The sequence below is a fragment of the Prunus mume genome, linkage group LG2, assembly GCF_029339155.1.
Source record: "Prunus mume cultivar Tortuosa linkage group LG2, ASM2933915v1, whole genome shotgun sequence".
Taxonomy (NCBI): domain Eukaryota; kingdom Viridiplantae; phylum Streptophyta; class Magnoliopsida; order Rosales; family Rosaceae; genus Prunus; species Prunus mume.
The window spans coordinates 33,388,097-33,406,086 of record NC_142699.1 but is presented as its reverse complement, the minus strand read 5'-3'; the positions used below and the strand labels follow the sequence as shown (position 1 = coordinate 33,406,086).

Genomic DNA, 17,990 nt, shown 5'->3' with positions numbered 1-17,990 from the left:
GTGGAATTGGAGGCAGCAGCGTGTAAACTAAGGCATATGATGAGGAAGTGGAGGAGCATGTTACAGGTGCGATGGGGGATAATTTTTATGAGTCTGATTTAGCCAAGTTTGTGGCTAGAAATGGAGGTGAGTTTGAGTGGGGCATTCTTCATTTTTGTTGTAGCGTAGGTTGGTGGCTATCATTAGGGTGGTGCCAACCCACTCCTATCACAAAACCCACTCAGCATAGTGCGTGCTGCTGATAGTGGAGTGGAGTATGACTGGCTCCTACCTAGAAATTTTATTTCTAGAAAGTATGATATATTTTTGCTAAATTGATATGGAGAAAAGAGATACATATGATACAAATTTTTTCTTTTTTTTGGCCAAAATTAGGAAGAGATGGGGTTTCTCACGCACACTACTATTTTGAATATGAGATCATTGATATACAAGTCAGCATTATTTTTCATTGGACTAAACCTCGTTGACTACATATGATAGAATATTTGTTTCACTCTTTTGGTACGTGAAATTAGTCCACATAACTAAACTCAACCAATTCAGAGGCCATATAATTATGTATTTATGATTAACATTTGCGAATACATTAAGGTTTCCTCTACAAGAATTATTTCTACAAAAAGTTACTAAAATAAGAATCTGCTAAGGCCGAAAGATTTTTTATTTATACATTTATAATTAACATTCCTCTTCAGGAATCCTCCAAAAATTAGCAAAACGAGAATATGATTTTATGAGAGATAGCTAATTATTTTATTATTATTATTTTTGTTTCATTGATATTTTGTTGGTATGAAAACTAACTACAGTAACACACTAACCGAAGAGTGCAGTTTACATTTTTCACTAGTTTGTGGACGTATACAGTTAAACTTTCCTTTATATATACTACCCTTTCCGCAAGTGTTGGTTTTTTTTTTTTTTTTATAATAAAAAAAAACTTTAAATTTATTTTAGAATTAAAAAAGATAATGGACAGTTCTATTCTATAAAAATAGGATTTATTATCTGATTTTTCTTTTAATTTTAATTTTTTTAAATATGAAAAAGTGTGAATTTACCATATTATCCTCATTTAATTAATAATTTTAATTTTTAATGTATGGATTAATCGAATACATTTTCTGGTATTTTGAATGCTTCACTATTCGAAATGCCCGATTATCAAACTACATTAGAAGATTAAGTACACATTTTTAGCGTTGTCCAGATTCGCGGTTTAGTAACACATATTCTCTTGTTATACTATATTAATACCATACCATTAATATAAGCCGTTAATCAAACTATTATGCTTTGAGTAAACTTGCTCAAATTAGTTCTTTTTCTATCCGGTGAAGGAATAGACTTCGCAATTAATCTAGTGCAATAAGGAACGAGGATTGGATTGAATTAGACAAAATTACAAATCCCAAAAAAGAAGAAGAAGAGATTAAACTCGTTACGTATAGGGTAGTATGAATCAGAACTTTAAAAACAATAGCAATAGATATGGTTATAGGAAAACCGAAAAGGATGAAAGCAAAGTGAATTGAACAAAAAGAATATGGTACGCCAACGGTAAATTATACTAGGAATGATAGAGCAATCTTCAAAGGCTAATCAAATCTCTCATAAGTTTTCAACTGGATATCTCCTGAATCTATATTCAAATAAGTTTGTGATGAAGTTTTGGAATCAATGTGATCAATCGTGACAATCTTTGTGGTGAAGATCACTTAGCTTGCATGACTTGTAACAAAGATACTTGGCATAAGGAACAGTTAGTATTTGACCATCTCATCAAGGTAACAGTACATATGATTGATAATAACATTGCACCCAAAATATATATGTTTAGGGAGCAGTTTCATGATCTAGTCTACAAGCTGAAGAAAACTGAAGTGGGATACATGAACAGGAACACCATTTAACTATATAATATGAAATCAACCAATTACAAAGATGATGATTCAAGGCTAAACATCAGATCTGAATGCTACTCAGAATCACCATCTTCCTTATTTATGTACTTTATTATCACTACTTTAGCTCCATGCATTGGTACGTAATTGCATCCTCTCAGTTTCCGCCTCCACTGCCATAACCCTCACCATAGCCACGGCCTTCACCATGACCCTCACCGTTACCCTCGCCACTGCCCCGGCCTGAACCCTCCCCACGTCCATACCCCGAACCCCCACCTCGCCCACCACCACCGCCTCGAGCATCTCTCCCTGACCCTGACGAGGCCCGAGACCCTGCAGATGACCCTGCCTCGGAGCCTGCATCGCCTGACCCTGAACTCGAACTAGCACTCGATGAGGCTGAACTCGAAGAAGAACTACTTCCCCTGGACCCAGATCCTGACCCTGACCCTGACCCTGCCCCGGACCCACTTCCGCTTCCTCCAAGTCCTATACCCAGGCCTACTCCTCCTCCAACCCCAATTCCTCCAAGATCCACACCTAAATCCTTCCTAGCAACTCGGCCTTCTGATACATTAATAGCTGACAAGGAGATACCAACAAGCAAAGCAACAAGAGCTAGTGACTTGAATGGAGCCATTTTTGGAAATGGAAAACTGGAAACAACCAAGGTAGCTGTTACTTAAGGAGAGCTTGAAAAGCAAATGCAAATGAAATGTATGATTTCAAGGAGATCGTTGTACTAGTTGTGCATGCATATGTTGGAGAATCCTTAGCTATTTATAGTACTACTTGTGCATGTTGATATTGTTGAAAGTGGAGATTTGTTGGTGTTTTTTAATCTATTTTGAAGTGGGAGGTGGTGAGGTGGCCGGTGGAGGTGGTGATGTGGTTTCCATGGCATTTTGGAGGACCAAAATTATGTGGCTGAGAAATGGCTGAGTTCTTGGAGATCAACATTTTTTGGACAAGTGTTAGAATGCTTGCCGCCGACCCATTTGATCCCCCACTTACTATAGTGGAGCAGCACTGGTCTGTTTTTTCTTCGTAAATAAAGGTGCTTTTTTCTGATGTAGTTCATATGAGGCCACGATTCTTGAGTGGAAGTTTCTGATAAAGTTCAATAATTGAGACGAGATATGTATGACAGCAAATTGAATATAAAATGTAATGTTTACGTATCCATTTAGACAGCCTTGAGTCGCCATCATTCATAATTTGAATTCGCACATGAGATGGGTCATTTGAATTCGCACATGAACAATACATAGTGGAAGAGATTTGAGTCCATATGTGATATAACTTTTTTTCTTCCTTCAAAACTGAAACAGTGTTAATTATTTCTAGGACATTCTTGGGTGTGATCATATACAACCCACGTCCCCAAAGATAAAAAAATTCGTCAAAGATATGAAGAAGAAAATAATATATTAGTGAATAAGAACTTGGTTAAGAAAAAGAATTTGACTTGGGGAAGGGCACTGATCTTTTTCTGCTAGTTATGATCTTCTCCAACAACGTCAGTCTTTTCTTGAACGATTTTTCCCGTTAGAAAGCAGCAACAAATTACAATTTTTATCCTGTTTTTACAGAGGTTTGAAAGCCAAAAAGGCCTAGTATATATACAGAGGTTGTAGGCTCTACAAGGAAAACTATGTAACTTGCAAACTACTCCAAATCTACTGTAATATACAAGGAAACTAAAAAAAACTTTTAAACACAACCAAAATCTTAACACGCACCCTCAAGTTGAAGCATGGATGTCAAGAGTGCACAACTTGCTTCGGAGGATGTGTAAGACGTGACTTCCCAATGTTTTGTGAACAGATCAGACACTTGTGATGAGGAAGGACAAATGAGGCAACAATCTGTCTTTTTTTGAATCACATGACAATAAACTTCAATGTTTTTTGTGCGCTCATGCTAAACCGGATTGGCTACAATATGAAGGGTAGCTTGATTGTCACAAAACAACTATGCAAGTCGAAGATTGGTAACCTGAAGATCTTTTCGAAGAAATCTCAAGCAAGTTTAACTAATAAGTAGCAGCAACCATGGATCTATATCCTGCTTCAGCAGATGAACGAGAAACTATTTTTTTGTTTCTTAACATTCCAAGATATGAGTGAGAACGGGTGGGCATGGATTGGGTTTGATCGGTTTTAGTCTCAATCCGATATATAGCAGTTTATGATTACTTGGACCCAAGACCCGCTCATTATTAGGTCAACTCAACCCAAAATTTTTGTGATCGGGTTGAGTGGTTCGGTCGCGTTAACTCAAAATTAAGCATACTTTTAAGTTTTGGTTCCAACCCGTAACTCAACTCGTACATAGTGATTTCTGATTTTTTGAACCCAATACCAGCTTATTTTTAGGCCAGCCTAATTCACTATGATCGGGTTGGGTGGTTTAATAGGATTGACCAGAAATTGTGCCCAAACCCTATGAATGAGTCCCAAGTAAAATACAATAATCTGAAGTAGATCTTCTAGTCATGGGAAAATTTGCCTAACTAGAATCACAAAAGCCTCCGAAACGTAATTCATTAAGAAGAGAAGAAAACCTTGTCCTAGACTTGGTTTCAAATAGCGAAGTGACTTAGAAGAGCTGCATCTAAGTTGGTTTCCGTGGAGGGTTTAGGGAACGGAAGAGGTGGCTACGTGATTTGTGAGAGAGGTTGTTGGAAATGATGCAGTGGAAGTGTTCTCTTTCGTGATCAGGTAATACAAGCCATTAATTTGTTTCCCGAGACCAATCATCTTCTTCGAAGCTAGGTCTTATAGAACACAGAAGGTGGAAAAAAGGTGAACAGAGCATTTTAATCGAGAGTTAATCTTTCTAATATATTTTTATAAATAAATTCATTGAATTATATGTGTTGGTTCTCGGATTCTTCATCATATTATTTATCATGCTCTTAGGTCACAATTTACATCTTTCGACAACATCCTTGAGTGGTATGATCTGCAGGGCTATTAACTAAGTCCTTATTCAACGGTGTTGAGACATAGAAAAGAGAAACCATAACTAAAAAGGCAAGCCTTTAAATTTTCTTTGTTCTTCAAGATGATTGTACATTATGCACTACAAATCTATCTACTACTGCAACTTGTTTCATTACTTCTAGAACTTGCTTGATGCTTCAAAACACTTGGAATCAAATGGAAAGTTGGCCCATCATTTCTTGATCATGTATTCAAACTCTGACATATACATATTGCAAGTCTAACTTCCTTTTTACTAGTTAAGATGTTTAAGACAAATATATTCCGGAGGCCTAAGGAATGGCACTCTAACAAAAACCATAGGAGCAAAAAAATACTTGCAATCCAATTCAAAAGGACCCAATTTGAGTACCAGAAGAAACCAACTAGAAATTAACAATGGTATTTGTTGGAATAGGATTTCTTTCAAGAAGAAATACCTCCATATGTTCTTGACTGAAGTCTACATGCTTCCTTGGTTGAAAGAGAACTCCGGATTACGTTCTTGAGGACGAACGGTGGAAATAGGGTGAGTACCTACAAAAGTCACTCCGACGCTCAAGTCAGTGTTTGTGCAGTGTACTCTTAGTGTTCAATTGAATTTTTGGTACCTTTGCTGGAGGTCTAGCTAGGTTTTTATAGAACTTCGAGTTTTTGAGTTTAGCCCTACTTCCCTAGCTTTGCGCATCCCGTCCTCCACTTCATGGTAATGGGGTCAGATGACCGATTTGTGTCTCCCTCTCTCCGCACTTCTCTAGTGGGAAGGAAGTTCGATCATCCCACGTCTTTTAGTTGTGGCATATGGGTTAAGCCATGACATGTGAGATTTTGTGCAAATGGGCAGAGTAGATTTCACCAAAATAGGATGATTGAAGGGATGATGGAAGAAAGGAAGGGAAAGACTTGGCTAAATTGGGTAAAAGCCATTAGGGTTTTTGGAAAAATGTAGCTTCCAGCTCCTATAAAAAGAGGCATTTCCTACCCATCATCAACAACACACATCTAAAGAGCAAGCTCCATCTCTCACTCTGAAATCTCTGCAATTTCGTGCCCTATTCCTTCATCTTCTCCCATTTTCTCTTATGACATGCCATTCCAAAGTCTGACATAGCTTTGGTCAGGCTGCTGGAAAGCTACCCAAAACAACCCACATTTCAGAGAGCAAGCTTTCTTTCTCACCTGCAACACCCAGCAAATTCGTGCTTTGTTCATCCTCCTCCTCATTTTTCCCTCTTCTGGCAGGCTGCTCTAGCATTTGACAGAGTCACTGTCAAGCTGCCGGAAGTAATACTCAAGCCACCCATTCCTCTCTTTTTCCTTATTCCCAGCCAAACCTCTCTGCAAGCTCTTCATCTCCTACCTTAATACCCCTTTTCCCCAGGAACACTTAGTTATCTCTTCAGTGCCAAATTCATGACAATTTTGTTCCCATGCTACAAGCTTCTCATGCCAAGCTAGAAAATTTATTTGTAAGCTGTTATTATTTTTGTTGGTAAAGGTAACCAAGGTATTTCCTAAGGCCTTACTGTAATTTCAAAGCATTCTTGGGGCTTGATCTTCGAACTCAGGCTCAAAGGGCAATTTCATCCATTTTGTCATTTACGGCAGCCCAAGCTCGTAGTAGCTACAGGAACGAAAAAGCCCATACAACTATCACCTCGCTTACTACTATACCCATAAATCTTTGTTTGAAAATGTTGATCTAGTTGGCAAAAGGTTTGCAAAATCACCATCTTGTATTTTTGTTACAAGTAAGAAATAATCTTAGCCTCTCACATTCTTTCAATTAGTAAAATACGGAACAGGAAAAATTATGAAAAAAATACTGACGTGTTTTATTCGGCAATATTTTGGCAAATTACAACTGATAAGTTCGGCCACTATATAATATTTTAATATAATATATTTAATATATATTATTTTAATTTAAGAATATGCAAAAATTATGTGTATAATTGAAAATTTTACAAAAAAACAAGTGTATTAAACATGAAAAATATGTGCGTATATATTATTTTAAAAAAATATTCATTAAAAAACGACCCCAATAAAGCCAACCCCGGCTCCACTATTTGTAAAAAAAAAACTTGCCTGGCACCGAGTATAGCCGATCGGCTATACTATTTATCTATATATAAAAAAAGCGTATAATAGAATAAAAGTTAAATGACTATTGCGTTAAAAAAAAAAAAAAAACAGAAATTGATGACCCGATGTAGAATTTTATTTTATTTTTTTAATTATCGGGGATTATCGGGGATGCGGGTTGCTGTCGTAATCATAGAGAGAAGCCCAGGTCGTTGAGGTCAAGCGCACACCCACAGGCGTCAGAACTCATAAGGACATAGCGTAACGTCATAACCCAGTTTCAAAAAGAATCCGTCAGCTTATGCGAATCCTCACGAACACAAACAGCTTTTGCGAAACCTCTCGAGCGCCATAACCCAGTTTCAAAAACAATCCGTCAGCTTTCTCGCTCTTTCTGCGCCCTGCTCTGCTCGGTACCATCGCCAGCAAATCACCCCCCTATCATCCAAGTTCTGCTAGATTGTCTCCACAGGGTCTCGTAAGTACCTTTCATTCCTCTCTCTTCTCTTCTGAGTTTGGGTATCAATTTATGAATTTGATGCCACTCGTTGCGTATAATTTGTACGCTATGATTGATTTATCTACCCGTTAAAGATTCTACTATTAAATTGTAAAATGGGGTTGAAATTGAATTGTTAAGATTTACGTTGGGCATGAAATATATCTCAAAGGGGGTGTTGGGCAATTTTATGTTGGGGTTTTGCATGAAATTTTATGAGAACTGTGTATGAATGTAGTTATCTTCTTTGCATTGTCTGATTTTCGATAGATGAGAGACTGTAAATTTTACCATAAAGTGCAAGAAATGTGATGCATTATGGGCCTTTTTCCATTGATAGGGTAGAGGTTCTTCATTTCTTCTCTTATTTCTTGTGATTCCTACCTACTCACGAGGAAGTACATTTTTCTATTTAGGAAATTTGGTTTCTGTTAATCTGCAGATTAATTATGAACAGTTTTTACGGTAGGCGCTATAATGTGGTATCCCATGGATTTCAATGGGAAAATATCTGTTAAGGGAGTGTTATTCGTACTCCCTATCGTCCTCCTGTATTCCAGCGCAGGATTGGTGTGGGGGAGTGCTTAGTAAAAGTCAAAGAAAATTTCATATATCAGCAGATAAATTATGATTACTATGAAGTTGGAATTGAGGCTCTATTGAGTTCGGCTGAGTGGATTCGTTGAAACGAAGAAGGGAGTATCTGTAATGCTTTCTCATTAATTGGAGACTGAGCTCTGGTCTATTCTAGTATTTGATCAATAGTGTGTACATATTGTTTATACATTTCTAGTTTATCTGTTGTGAAGGTTATGCAATTGCCTATGTTTGTTACTTCATCCATTGTTGGTTTGTTCTTGAGGTCACTCTTGTTTCTCTTGTCAGGCTGCCGAGTTAATTTATCTTTAGGGAAAATGGGTGTCAAATTTCTCAAAATTCCTGTAACGCAAACGGATTGTTCAATTCAAGTATCTGGTTGCAGTCCCTAACTTTTGTAATAATATATTTGTATTTATCACCCGTCACTGGTCTTATTATCTTTGAAAGCTTCTGGCTACTTCAAATTTTTTGTTTTTTTGTTTTCCCTAAGGCAGCTACCTGCATTTCAGGGCTCTGTGAATCCCATTGAACTTTGTTGTGGCCATAGGGATTATTAGACAAGGATGTCTGGGAGACGAAAAATTCCATCGTCTTTTGAGCGACGTCCCATTCAATCTCCAGGTATGATGCGGCATGGTCCACTGCCTGGGTTAGGGCCTCCTGGTCACCAACCATTTGAGGCACTACCACGTCCTGAACTTTTGGAAAATAAAATTGCATATCAAGCCGCAGAGATAAAACAACTGACAGGAGACAATCATAGACTGGCAGCTACTCATGTTGATTTGAGGCAGGATCTTTTAGCTGCTGAGGAGGAACTACAGAGACTCAAGGCACACATGAGAAGCATCCAGACTGAGAGTGACATTCAGATGCGGGGTTTGCTTGATAAGATTGCAAAAAGGGAAGCAGACATTGAAGCTGGCGAGGGTGTGAAAAAGGAACTGCAAAAGGCTCACATGGAGGCACAGACCTTGGTTGCAGCACGACAAGAGCTGACCATTCAAATTCGGCAGGCCACGGAGGAGTTGCAGAAAGCTCGTCTTGATGTTGAGAAACTACCGGGTTTGCATGCTGAACTTGACAGTCTGAGGCGAGAACACCATAGGCTGCGGTAAGTCAATCTACCTTTGAAGCTTACTTTGAAGTCTATTTGCCTATCTCCTAGTGATAGAAACCTTTTCTAGCTTTGAAGCTTAATGTAAATCATGAAACCTTTTCTCTAGCTTTATCGGCAATTATTGCCACTGTGCTTATGCAAATGTAACAAATAAAAGGTGGCAATATCTTTTGTACTTATACTCATTCCAGAAATAGGACTCTTGATAATTTTTGTTCCCTTCGATAATATAAGCTAATGATTGATTAGTCACACATACAAATTGTAATGAATTATTTCCAATCTGTTCAGCTATTGGGTGGTTCCATATTTACATTTCGTTGTGTTGTTCCGTCCAATTTTTACTTTATTAGAGATTCCACCAAATTAACTCTATGATGCCCACAAAATATATGTTGCTCAACTAAAGTTCACAGTTCCCGTGTTTCTTTGTTCATTTTTTGGGTACCTTTTGTGATCTATTTTGAAGTTTTAACTTGATTTCTGATGCTCTAAATCTTTTGTGTGTACAATACAGTTCAACTTTTGAATACGAAAAGGGTTTAAACATAGAGGAAGTGGAGCAAATGAAAGCAATGGAGAAGAATCTAATTGGGATGGCAAGAGAAGTAGAAAGGTTGCGTGACGAGGTCTCAAATGCAGAGAAGAGAGCCCATGGTAACTTTCTGTCCGTCTATCGTTTTGGTACTTTAGATTGCTTTTGTTCTGATACTTCTGATATTTAATTTAGCACCAAACGCACATGCTGGTGGTTACACAAATCCAGATTCTTATTACCCAGCTAACATGCAAGGTGCTGGTGTGTATTTTGATGGTTATGGAAGGCCCTATGTTTCAACCGGTGTTAGACCACCAGGAGAGGGAACAATACCATATGCCAGCAGCAGCGGCATAGCTGCTGGTGCAGTTGTCCCAACTGCTGGTGGTGGTGCTATTTGGGGAGCAGCATATGATCCCTCACTGGACACTGCTGCTGCTGGCGCAGCTGTCTCTAATGCTGGGCTTGGATCTGCTCCAAGAGGCTATGATTCTACGCTTTCTCGGTAGTGAATACAGGATGAGGCCTGAGGTTTTCAGGGCTTTAGGCGAACTATTAAAATGGAGCGAATATTTACTCACATAAGAAAATATGTTTGGCATTTTGGAGAGATTTTTTCATTTTTTGGTTTGTTTTTGTTTGTGTAGTAAATCACATGAAACTTTTGCCATATAGGATTTTTAAGTATTTAAATGATGGGTGTAATCCAATGTGAGAAGACCAAAGTACTTGTTATGCTTACTTACCTGAGCATGTCTGAAGAAGACCAAAATACATGTGCCTTTGGTTTTATTACTTTTTTTTTTCTCTCTGTAGTATGGACAATGTTTCTCATCTCATGGAAAATCTGAAGATAAATTCTTTCTGAAAATGGAAATTCACGATTTCTCGTTAGAACATCAAATCTAATGCTGGAAGTAAGTCCATAGCTCTTTGGTGAGAGCATTTGTCTACAGATTAGTGGTCTCATGTTTCAACCCCAATGATACCTTCTCACTTTCCAAACTTTGACGTAAAAAATGGTGCAAGTAATATTTGAAGGATTGATTTATTACCCTTACCAAGGATCTGACTAAAGGAGATTACCTTTATGTATTCAAGTGTACTCTTCGTCCTAAATTGTTGTCATAATTAAAATGAATGTTATTGTGAACGATACCAAAGGTTTGACAACATCAAATTTACCAATAGTTCTAAAAAAGTAAAAACTCAAAGGGGACAATAGAGACTCGGATAATTGCTTAATAGTAATGAATAATGTTCTAAACTACCCTTATCAATAAACAAAAATCGGGGAAAAACAAATTTTTTTAAAAAAAAGATCAGTGTCTAATGTGTATAGCCGTACTATACCATTTATAAAAAAGTTATTTCATTAAAAAACGACCCCAGTAAAGCCCAGCATCTATACTCTTAAAAAAAAAATATATCCCAGTATAGCCGCACGGATATACTTTTGCAATAATAAAAATCGTATAGCGCCCAATTCGCCACGTGCAAAAATAGTATCGCCGACCGGCTATACTATTTTTTTAAAACAAAGCGTCAAGTGTAGCTGCCGGCTGTACCATTTTTATTTAGCCGTGCGGCTGTACTATTTTTACTATATAAAAAATCCTAGTATAGCCGGTTGGCTGTGATTTATTTAAAAAAAAAAAGAGGACTGCCAGGCTCTAGCGTCCATTTCGCCACGTGTCAACAGTAGTATAGCCGCGCGGAGATACTATTTTTAGTATATAAAAAATCCGAGTATAGCCGGTCGGCTACACTATTTTAAATATAACAAAAAGTTAGTATAGCCGAGCGGCTGTACAGCTTTTATTATATCGGAGTATAGCCGACCGGCTATACGATTTATTAAAAATAGAGGAGCCGCCTGCGGGTCGTGTTTGTGTATGAGCTTGTAGTGTCTTCAGAAATTATGTACGAATTTGAAATGAACCCTAAAATTTAGGGGTTTTATGAAGTTAAAGAAAATAGAGAGGAAAAAGATAAAGCACATGCCAAATATACCATTGACAATAACATTACGTGGCGCTAGAGAATTAATCATCGGACGAAGGAACCGGAGAGGAGCTCAGCCCACCTTCATTTCATATATTCGCCATCTCCCGTTCACAAATCCTCCAAATCTCGCTCCTCTCTTTCATCGCTTAAGTCTTCAGTCATGGCCGAGGTTACCTTATTTTCTCTTCTCCCTTTGATCTATCTGTATGTTTATGGTTATGGCTTCTGTTAGAATTCCAGAATTTTGTTTTTTATTAATTTTTTTACGAATCTATCTCCGTTTGACTTTATTTTTTAATACTGTGCATTGGGTTTTCGTTACAAAAATCAAAAGTTTATGAATATTTCCGTTTTTCAAATCAATTCATTCGAAAAGTATCCCGACGAAGATTTCTGATTGAAATTTTTGTTTTGGGCAACATTTTCAATGGTGGGTGCAAACGTAGCATATATTTTCATATTACTGATGAGATTTTCCTTTATTAATTTTTTTATTATAAAAAAACTCCTTATTTCCTGAGTAAAAGAAGATTCAGGTTTTGAAATTTGATTATGGAGGATAATTCCTATCTATATTGGTCATTTAATTTTGTTTAGCAGTATCAATCAATTGGATCTAATATTTGTTCTGCCTGTTCATGCCCACTCTAAGAGAATGAATGTCTTTCGAAAATTGTGTGTTTCATTTTCTAAATTCGGTTATGAGGGTATTGTAAGGATTATCCAAATTCTGCCAATTTTCGGCAATATTTAGTCCAAAATTTCCATTGGTCACAAATGGTGTGCTTGTGTTGTGTGTGACTTTTAAGAAAATTTATAACCTGTTTCTTGCTCATGCAACTCTTGCCAATTTACCAGGCTGTTCTGTGTTCGGAGATTCGAGTTTGTCTCTTTATGTCATGTGAACAAGTTGTCACTGATTGAAAGTAGTTCATGGACTTTAATGTATTTATATGTTTTGATGGATGACATATTTGAAGATGTAAAGTGTGGGGCAAGCGTTAAACTCATATTGATCTAGATCGCGGAGTCCAACTTAGATAGAGTTATATTTTCTGGGGTTGATTTGTTTTGTAACTAAAATGATGTATTTGCGCCCTTTTATTTATGTCAGCTATTTGTCACATTTTGTTTTCCTCACATGAACTTTTCTGCTATGCTATCTCAGATTGAGCTGAAAACAGCACCTGTTGATTTTCGATTCCCTACAACAAATCAAACTAGGCACTGTTTCACGCGTTACATTGAGTTTCATAGGTAGTTATTCGAACTTTAGCACATAGTAGCTTAACAGTAAACTATTAATTGAGATTTTTTTTTGAACATGTCAAACTATTTGCAGGTGTGTGGCAGCAAAGGGTGAAGAATCTAATGAATGTGAGCGATTTGCCAAATATTACCGCTCCCTTTGCCCGGGTGAATGGGTAAGTACTTCTTAGCTTATTGTATTGTCCAAGAAACCTAAAATTTGCTCATGCCTTTTAGGATACTCCCTATCTACTGTATTCTTACGGCACAGGAGTTTGAATAAGTGCTTCATGTACCTAAATTTATGAAATATAAAGAGGAAAAAATGAAAAAGGAAAACACCTTTCGTCTTTACTAGTCCTGTTTCACTGCTATTTGATAAAAGAAATTTTGCAATTGTGGGGGAAAAGCTCTTGCTAGAAAAATGTCCAAACTGCAAATTTTACAATTATTAGGAGAACAAGTTTGAAAACGTATGTGTTTGAAATTAACTTATTCCACATTCATATTAGATTTTGTCATACAATTGTCCTCTTGTTGTTAACTTGCTGCCTTTATTACCAAGTTGAATTTTACGTGTTGTGTTCCTTGTGTAGAAGCTTAATGAGCGTAATTATACAGTTTATTTGATAGGCGGTTATTTTAGTCCCATGTTCATGTGACCATTTATGTGTGAGGGTGACAAAATAGTCTTTTGATATACTGAGGAAATAAAGCTTAACAACCACAGCACCAGTCAGAGCCTGATATTTTAAGTTGTTTTAAGGGCATTGATTTCTTTACCTTTATGGTTTTATACACACCTTCAGAAATATGGAATGTTCAATTTTGAATGTTCCTTTTTCTCTGTAAGGTACAATACGTCAATCAGTTGGATTGACAAGTCTTGATTGTTGAAGAAAAGAATATTAGTGAACTCCATTGGATTGAATTATTGAATCAACAGGGGTGAAATCTCAAAACCTTTCTAGTTTATGGCTGTTTATTGGATCCCTGCAGTGATATTCTATTTTATCTATTTTCTGGGGTATTTGCTTGATTTATTTATTTTTTCCCCCTCATTCTTTAACTTTTGTTGGTATCGCTATTTTCCTTCTGACACTTTGAGGGTTTTCCAAGTACAAGGGTTGGTACCATTTTATATAGTTAGAGAGTAATTGTACATTTTAATCTATTATATCTAAATTCTAATTTATTTTTTTTGGGCTTGTATTGTAGATTGAGAGGTGGGACGAGCAGAGGGAGAATGGAAGTTTCCCAGGTCCTCTTTAATTTAACATCAGAACTCCTTGGCTTGATCTTTCATTGACATGAAAGTTGCATATCACTTCCGTTACCTTCACTCCAACCAGTTGTGCATGGTTTCTCAGTTGGATCATTGTGGATCAATAAATTACCTGTTCAGATTTCTTTAATTTAATTGAAATCACACATTGACTGGTATTCTAATTTATGATTTGTTCTCAGCACAAGTAGTTCCATGGTTGCTCACACTTTGAGGGGTTTTTTTTTTTTTTTTTTCAGTTTGGTTCAGTTGTTTTCAACCCCCTAGCTCACCCAAATAAACACCCACCATGTGTATGTGCTTGTAAGTGTTTGTTTGCATTCTAGCGAGCTATACATGAATCAGTCTTGGCTTCTGGAATATTCTATTTAATTTCAGACTGTAGACGTGGAGGAGCTGCTTGTGGAATAGGTCACTTAAGGCTTCTTTTCGAAAAGGAATTATTTTTGCACTCGAAAAGTAGGTTGTTGCACTGCACTCCGCGGAGGCTTTTGTCGAAAATAGAAGAGCCTCTCCAGTTATATTTATAGGTTTAAGGATCAGTCTCCACTTTTATAAGGGGTATGGTTGAAGTTAGCATGTGAGTCTCAAAAGACTCTAATAGTAGAGCATCGAAGACACTGGTGATGGCCATAAAAAAGAGTTGGCCAAAATAGTCATAGGTTGTTGAACCATGAAAACCTTGTGAAGATTTTGACTATACCCTTATAAGAGAGAGATGGCCAACAAGCTCTCCGCAGCAAGCAAAAGTATATAGCTTGAGATCAATAATTCTTGGGCCAAAGCTGCTACTTCGAGCAAGCTTGGACATTGAAAAGTTTTTTGGAATTTTTATTCTCACAGCCTTAAGAATTTTTATACAGTCAAAGTGCTGCTATACGGTCCTTTTAAAAACCTTCAACAAAAAGCCGGTTTTTAGGACAAGTTCAGAGTTATAAAGCCTTCAACAGCGATATGAACTCAAGATAGCCCCAGCAGAAGAACAAGCCATTAGCATAGATATGGAATCAAGATAACCGCAACAGAGGTACAAGCCATCAACATTGGCATGAAACTAAGGTAATCTCAATAGAGGTACAAAGGACTAGTAGATGCATGAACTGGAGATATCCTCAGCGGAAGCACAAGCCATTGAAACTTTAGCATTTGAGAACCAAAATTAATGCCTTTATATATATATATATATATTTATGGGTGCACTTGCTACTTTTCTTTTAGTTTAATAATTTTCCAAAGGGGCTTGGGCTAGGCATCGACATATATTATGAACAACATTTTGGGCAAGGCCGTAAAAAGCTTAAACTTGATTTGGTGGGGTGCGCCAGGCCCATGCAGTAGTGCAACACTTGGGCGACCCTTGAGAGCCCCAGTAGCAAGCTACTGTTATGAGCCCTCCCTAAAGAAATTAATTTAATATCGTGTGGGCCATTGGCCCACGTATCAGATATTAAACTGATAAGAACAGATACTACACTTGATCTTAGCCAAAAGGCCGAGAAAGGTATGCTTATTCCTCTCTTGGACTGATTGTTTTATACACAGCTCCGCTCTCCTCCTTCCTTCAACTGGCCGATGTGGGACAATGGGAGTGGATGTGGGACAATGGGATTGTCAATAACCTGTCTTGAAGAAATCTTTGCTGTCTTTGTGGTTCAATGCAAGTACATCTAAAGCCTCTCCTCCACAGCCTTATTATCATATATAAATCATCCAATAATTATTAAACATTTTAGAAACTGAACCAATTTATTGATTTGCTAAGGTGCTACCAAATGAAAGAAATATAGATAACCAACCTCATTGGCAGCATCATTCATGCCCTGCTCTGCCTTGTGGGACATCAGCTTGTGCAACTACTGCATTGTAATTGTCCTTGCAAGAGGTTAAGGATGGCTGGTGATAATTCTTAACATAATTTGGTTCGATCGATCTTGACATATATATCAAGCCAACGTCTCAACACGATCTTGACATAATTTGGTTTGGTTTTCAAATGTTAAAAGTTTCCATCACCTCAACACCAACTTTAGGGTACCTTACAATTTTTTTTTTCCAATGATCCAAACTATCTATTTTTTAGATCTTCATTCATCGATCATCCTTACAAAAAATTAGACAAATCGGAAACCGTTTCAACATCCAATTTTGTTCTACAAAATCAATAAACACGGTGCTTCAAGAAAGTACTAAAATTTCAATAACTCAATTGAATGGTCAAATTATATCATATTCAAGTGTTTTTTGTAGAGATGATCTTTGAATGAGTATCTACAAAATAAACGGTTTGGATTAGTAAAATACAATCCGGAGTGGGTACTACAAGGGATGTCCCTCAAATAAGCTTATTTGAAGAATCCATCAATGGAAGCTCTCTGTATATATATATTTGATTAATCCAAAGCATTTATTTTTTTAGATAATCATTCAAAGATCATCTCTGCAAAAAATCACTTGAATCCAATATCATTTGACCACTCAATTGAGTTATTGAAATTTAAGTACTTTTTTGAAGCATCAAGTTCATTGATTTTGTAGGACACAATTAGATGTCTAAATGGTTTCCGATTTGTCTTATTTTTTTTTGTAAGAATGATATGAATGAATACCTAAAAATTAGATGGTTTAAATCATTAAAAAATAATAATTATAAAGTACCTTAAAAGACGTTCTTATTTGAGAGATCTCTCAATAGAATGGTACTAATATATATATATATATATATATATATATATATTAATGCATAATATTGGGTCAACAAGATCAAGAGAGTAAAATCAGAGTCTCACAAAGTACACGAGTATTTACGTGGTTCATTCAAATTGGAGTAGATAGTACATCAGTTGTCAATTGTATTGCCTTTCACCATAAAGGTTACATTTACATTGAAAATACCAAAGCAGGGAGAGCCTCTTAGAGCGATTCCACGAGGAGCCCAAGCCCGAGGCTTGGGCTGCAAACCCAATTCAGCGGGCCTTTGCTGCCGGCAGAAGGTGGGGCCAAGAGCACTGGTGGGCCGAGATTTTGGGTGATGTCATCGCTAATGCCACAAGGCGTCATTACTCATTTGAATTTTTTATTATTGCCACCGGGCGTCATTTGGGCTCTATGATCAAATTTTTTCCTCCAATCCAAGAGCATCCAATTTTTTTCCAATAAAATATTGAAAAAAAATTCGGAAATTTTTTAAAAAAATACCCAAAAATTAATGAATTTTTTTCTATAAATACCAGCCAAATTTTTTTAAAATTTATCTGAAATTTGAAACAAAAAATTTTATCCGATTATGAGATATGAATAGTATTGATACGTAGGAACCCGAAAATATTATCCCAATTAAGTATTGAGGTAAAAAACGTTGTAAAAAAATTAAAAAATGAATAGTAATTGCCCTTTGCCATGACAACGGATGGAAACACATATTACTTTTTGCAAGGGCAACCACTATTCACATGAATAATAGCTGCCCTAGCCCCCTCTTGCCATGATAAAGGGCAAATGGGTAGAGTTGTTCTTATAAATAGATGAGGGTTTGGACCCTTCATTGGCTTCTAATAGCGTTGGGCATAACATGGTTATACGAGTAAATGGGTAGAGTAAGAATAAGCGAAGTGTCGTTCCAAACTAAAATAAAAGGATATGTAATGCATGGTCAAAAAATTATGGGAAATGCTATTATTACTATAGCAAAATTCTCAAATAGCGCTATTA

General features: G+C 36.8%; 3 protein-coding genes and 1 non-coding gene across 9 annotated transcripts; 2 read left to right on the top strand and 2 right to left on the bottom strand.

The window, feature by feature from the left end:
• Window positions 1–1,785: 1,785 nt before the first annotated feature.
• Window positions 1,786–2,868, bottom strand: LOC103323358 (uncharacterized). The gene has a single exon (XM_008225350.2). It carries the CDS (start codon window positions 2,548–2,550, stop codon window positions 2,065–2,067), a length of 486 nt encoding a protein of 161 aa, XP_008223572.2. The 5' UTR covers window positions 2,551–2,868; the 3' UTR covers window positions 1,786–2,064.
• Window positions 2,869–7,171: 4,303 nt separating this feature from the next.
• On the top strand, window positions 7,172–10,537 carry LOC103323357 (protein FLX-like 4). Of its 5 annotated transcripts, none has more exons than XM_089047319.1 (5): window positions 7,176–7,463; window positions 8,370–8,459; window positions 8,594–9,198; window positions 9,722–9,861; window positions 9,935–10,537. In XM_089047319.1, exons 3-5 carry the CDS (start codon window positions 8,648–8,650, stop codon window positions 10,249–10,251), a joined length of 1,008 nt encoding a protein of 335 aa, XP_088903445.1. In that variant the 5' UTR covers window positions 7,176–7,463; window positions 8,370–8,459; window positions 8,594–8,647; the 3' UTR covers window positions 10,252–10,537. The 5 variants fall into 5 exon arrangements, with proteins under 5 accessions (XP_088903446.1, XP_088903445.1, XP_088903444.1 ...); XM_089047318.1 differs by having other exon boundaries at window positions 8,370–8,478; XM_089047320.1 differs by having other exon boundaries at window positions 7,172–7,463; window positions 8,370–9,198; window positions 9,998–10,537.
• Window positions 10,538–11,633: 1,096 nt separating this feature from the next.
• LOC103323356 (Cytochrome c oxidase, subunit Vib family protein) lies at window positions 11,634–14,469 on the top strand. Of its 2 annotated transcripts, XM_008225347.2 has the most exons (4): window positions 11,634–11,918; window positions 12,918–13,006; window positions 13,092–13,173; window positions 14,216–14,469. In XM_008225347.2, exons 1-4 carry the CDS (start codon window positions 11,910–11,912, stop codon window positions 14,267–14,269), a joined length of 234 nt encoding a protein of 77 aa, XP_008223569.1. In that variant the 5' UTR covers window positions 11,634–11,909; the 3' UTR covers window positions 14,270–14,469. The 2 variants fall into 2 exon arrangements, with proteins under 2 accessions (XP_008223569.1, XP_008223568.2); XM_008225346.2 differs by lacking the exon at window positions 11,634–11,918 and having other exon boundaries at window positions 12,876–13,006.
• Window positions 14,470–15,593: 1,124 nt separating this feature from the next.
• Window positions 15,594–15,787, bottom strand: LOC148920101 (U2 spliceosomal RNA). Its single transcript, XR_016124882.1, has one exon. It is a non-coding gene; the product is annotated as a U2 spliceosomal RNA (small nuclear RNA).
• Window positions 15,788–17,990: the final 2,203 nt, after the last annotated feature.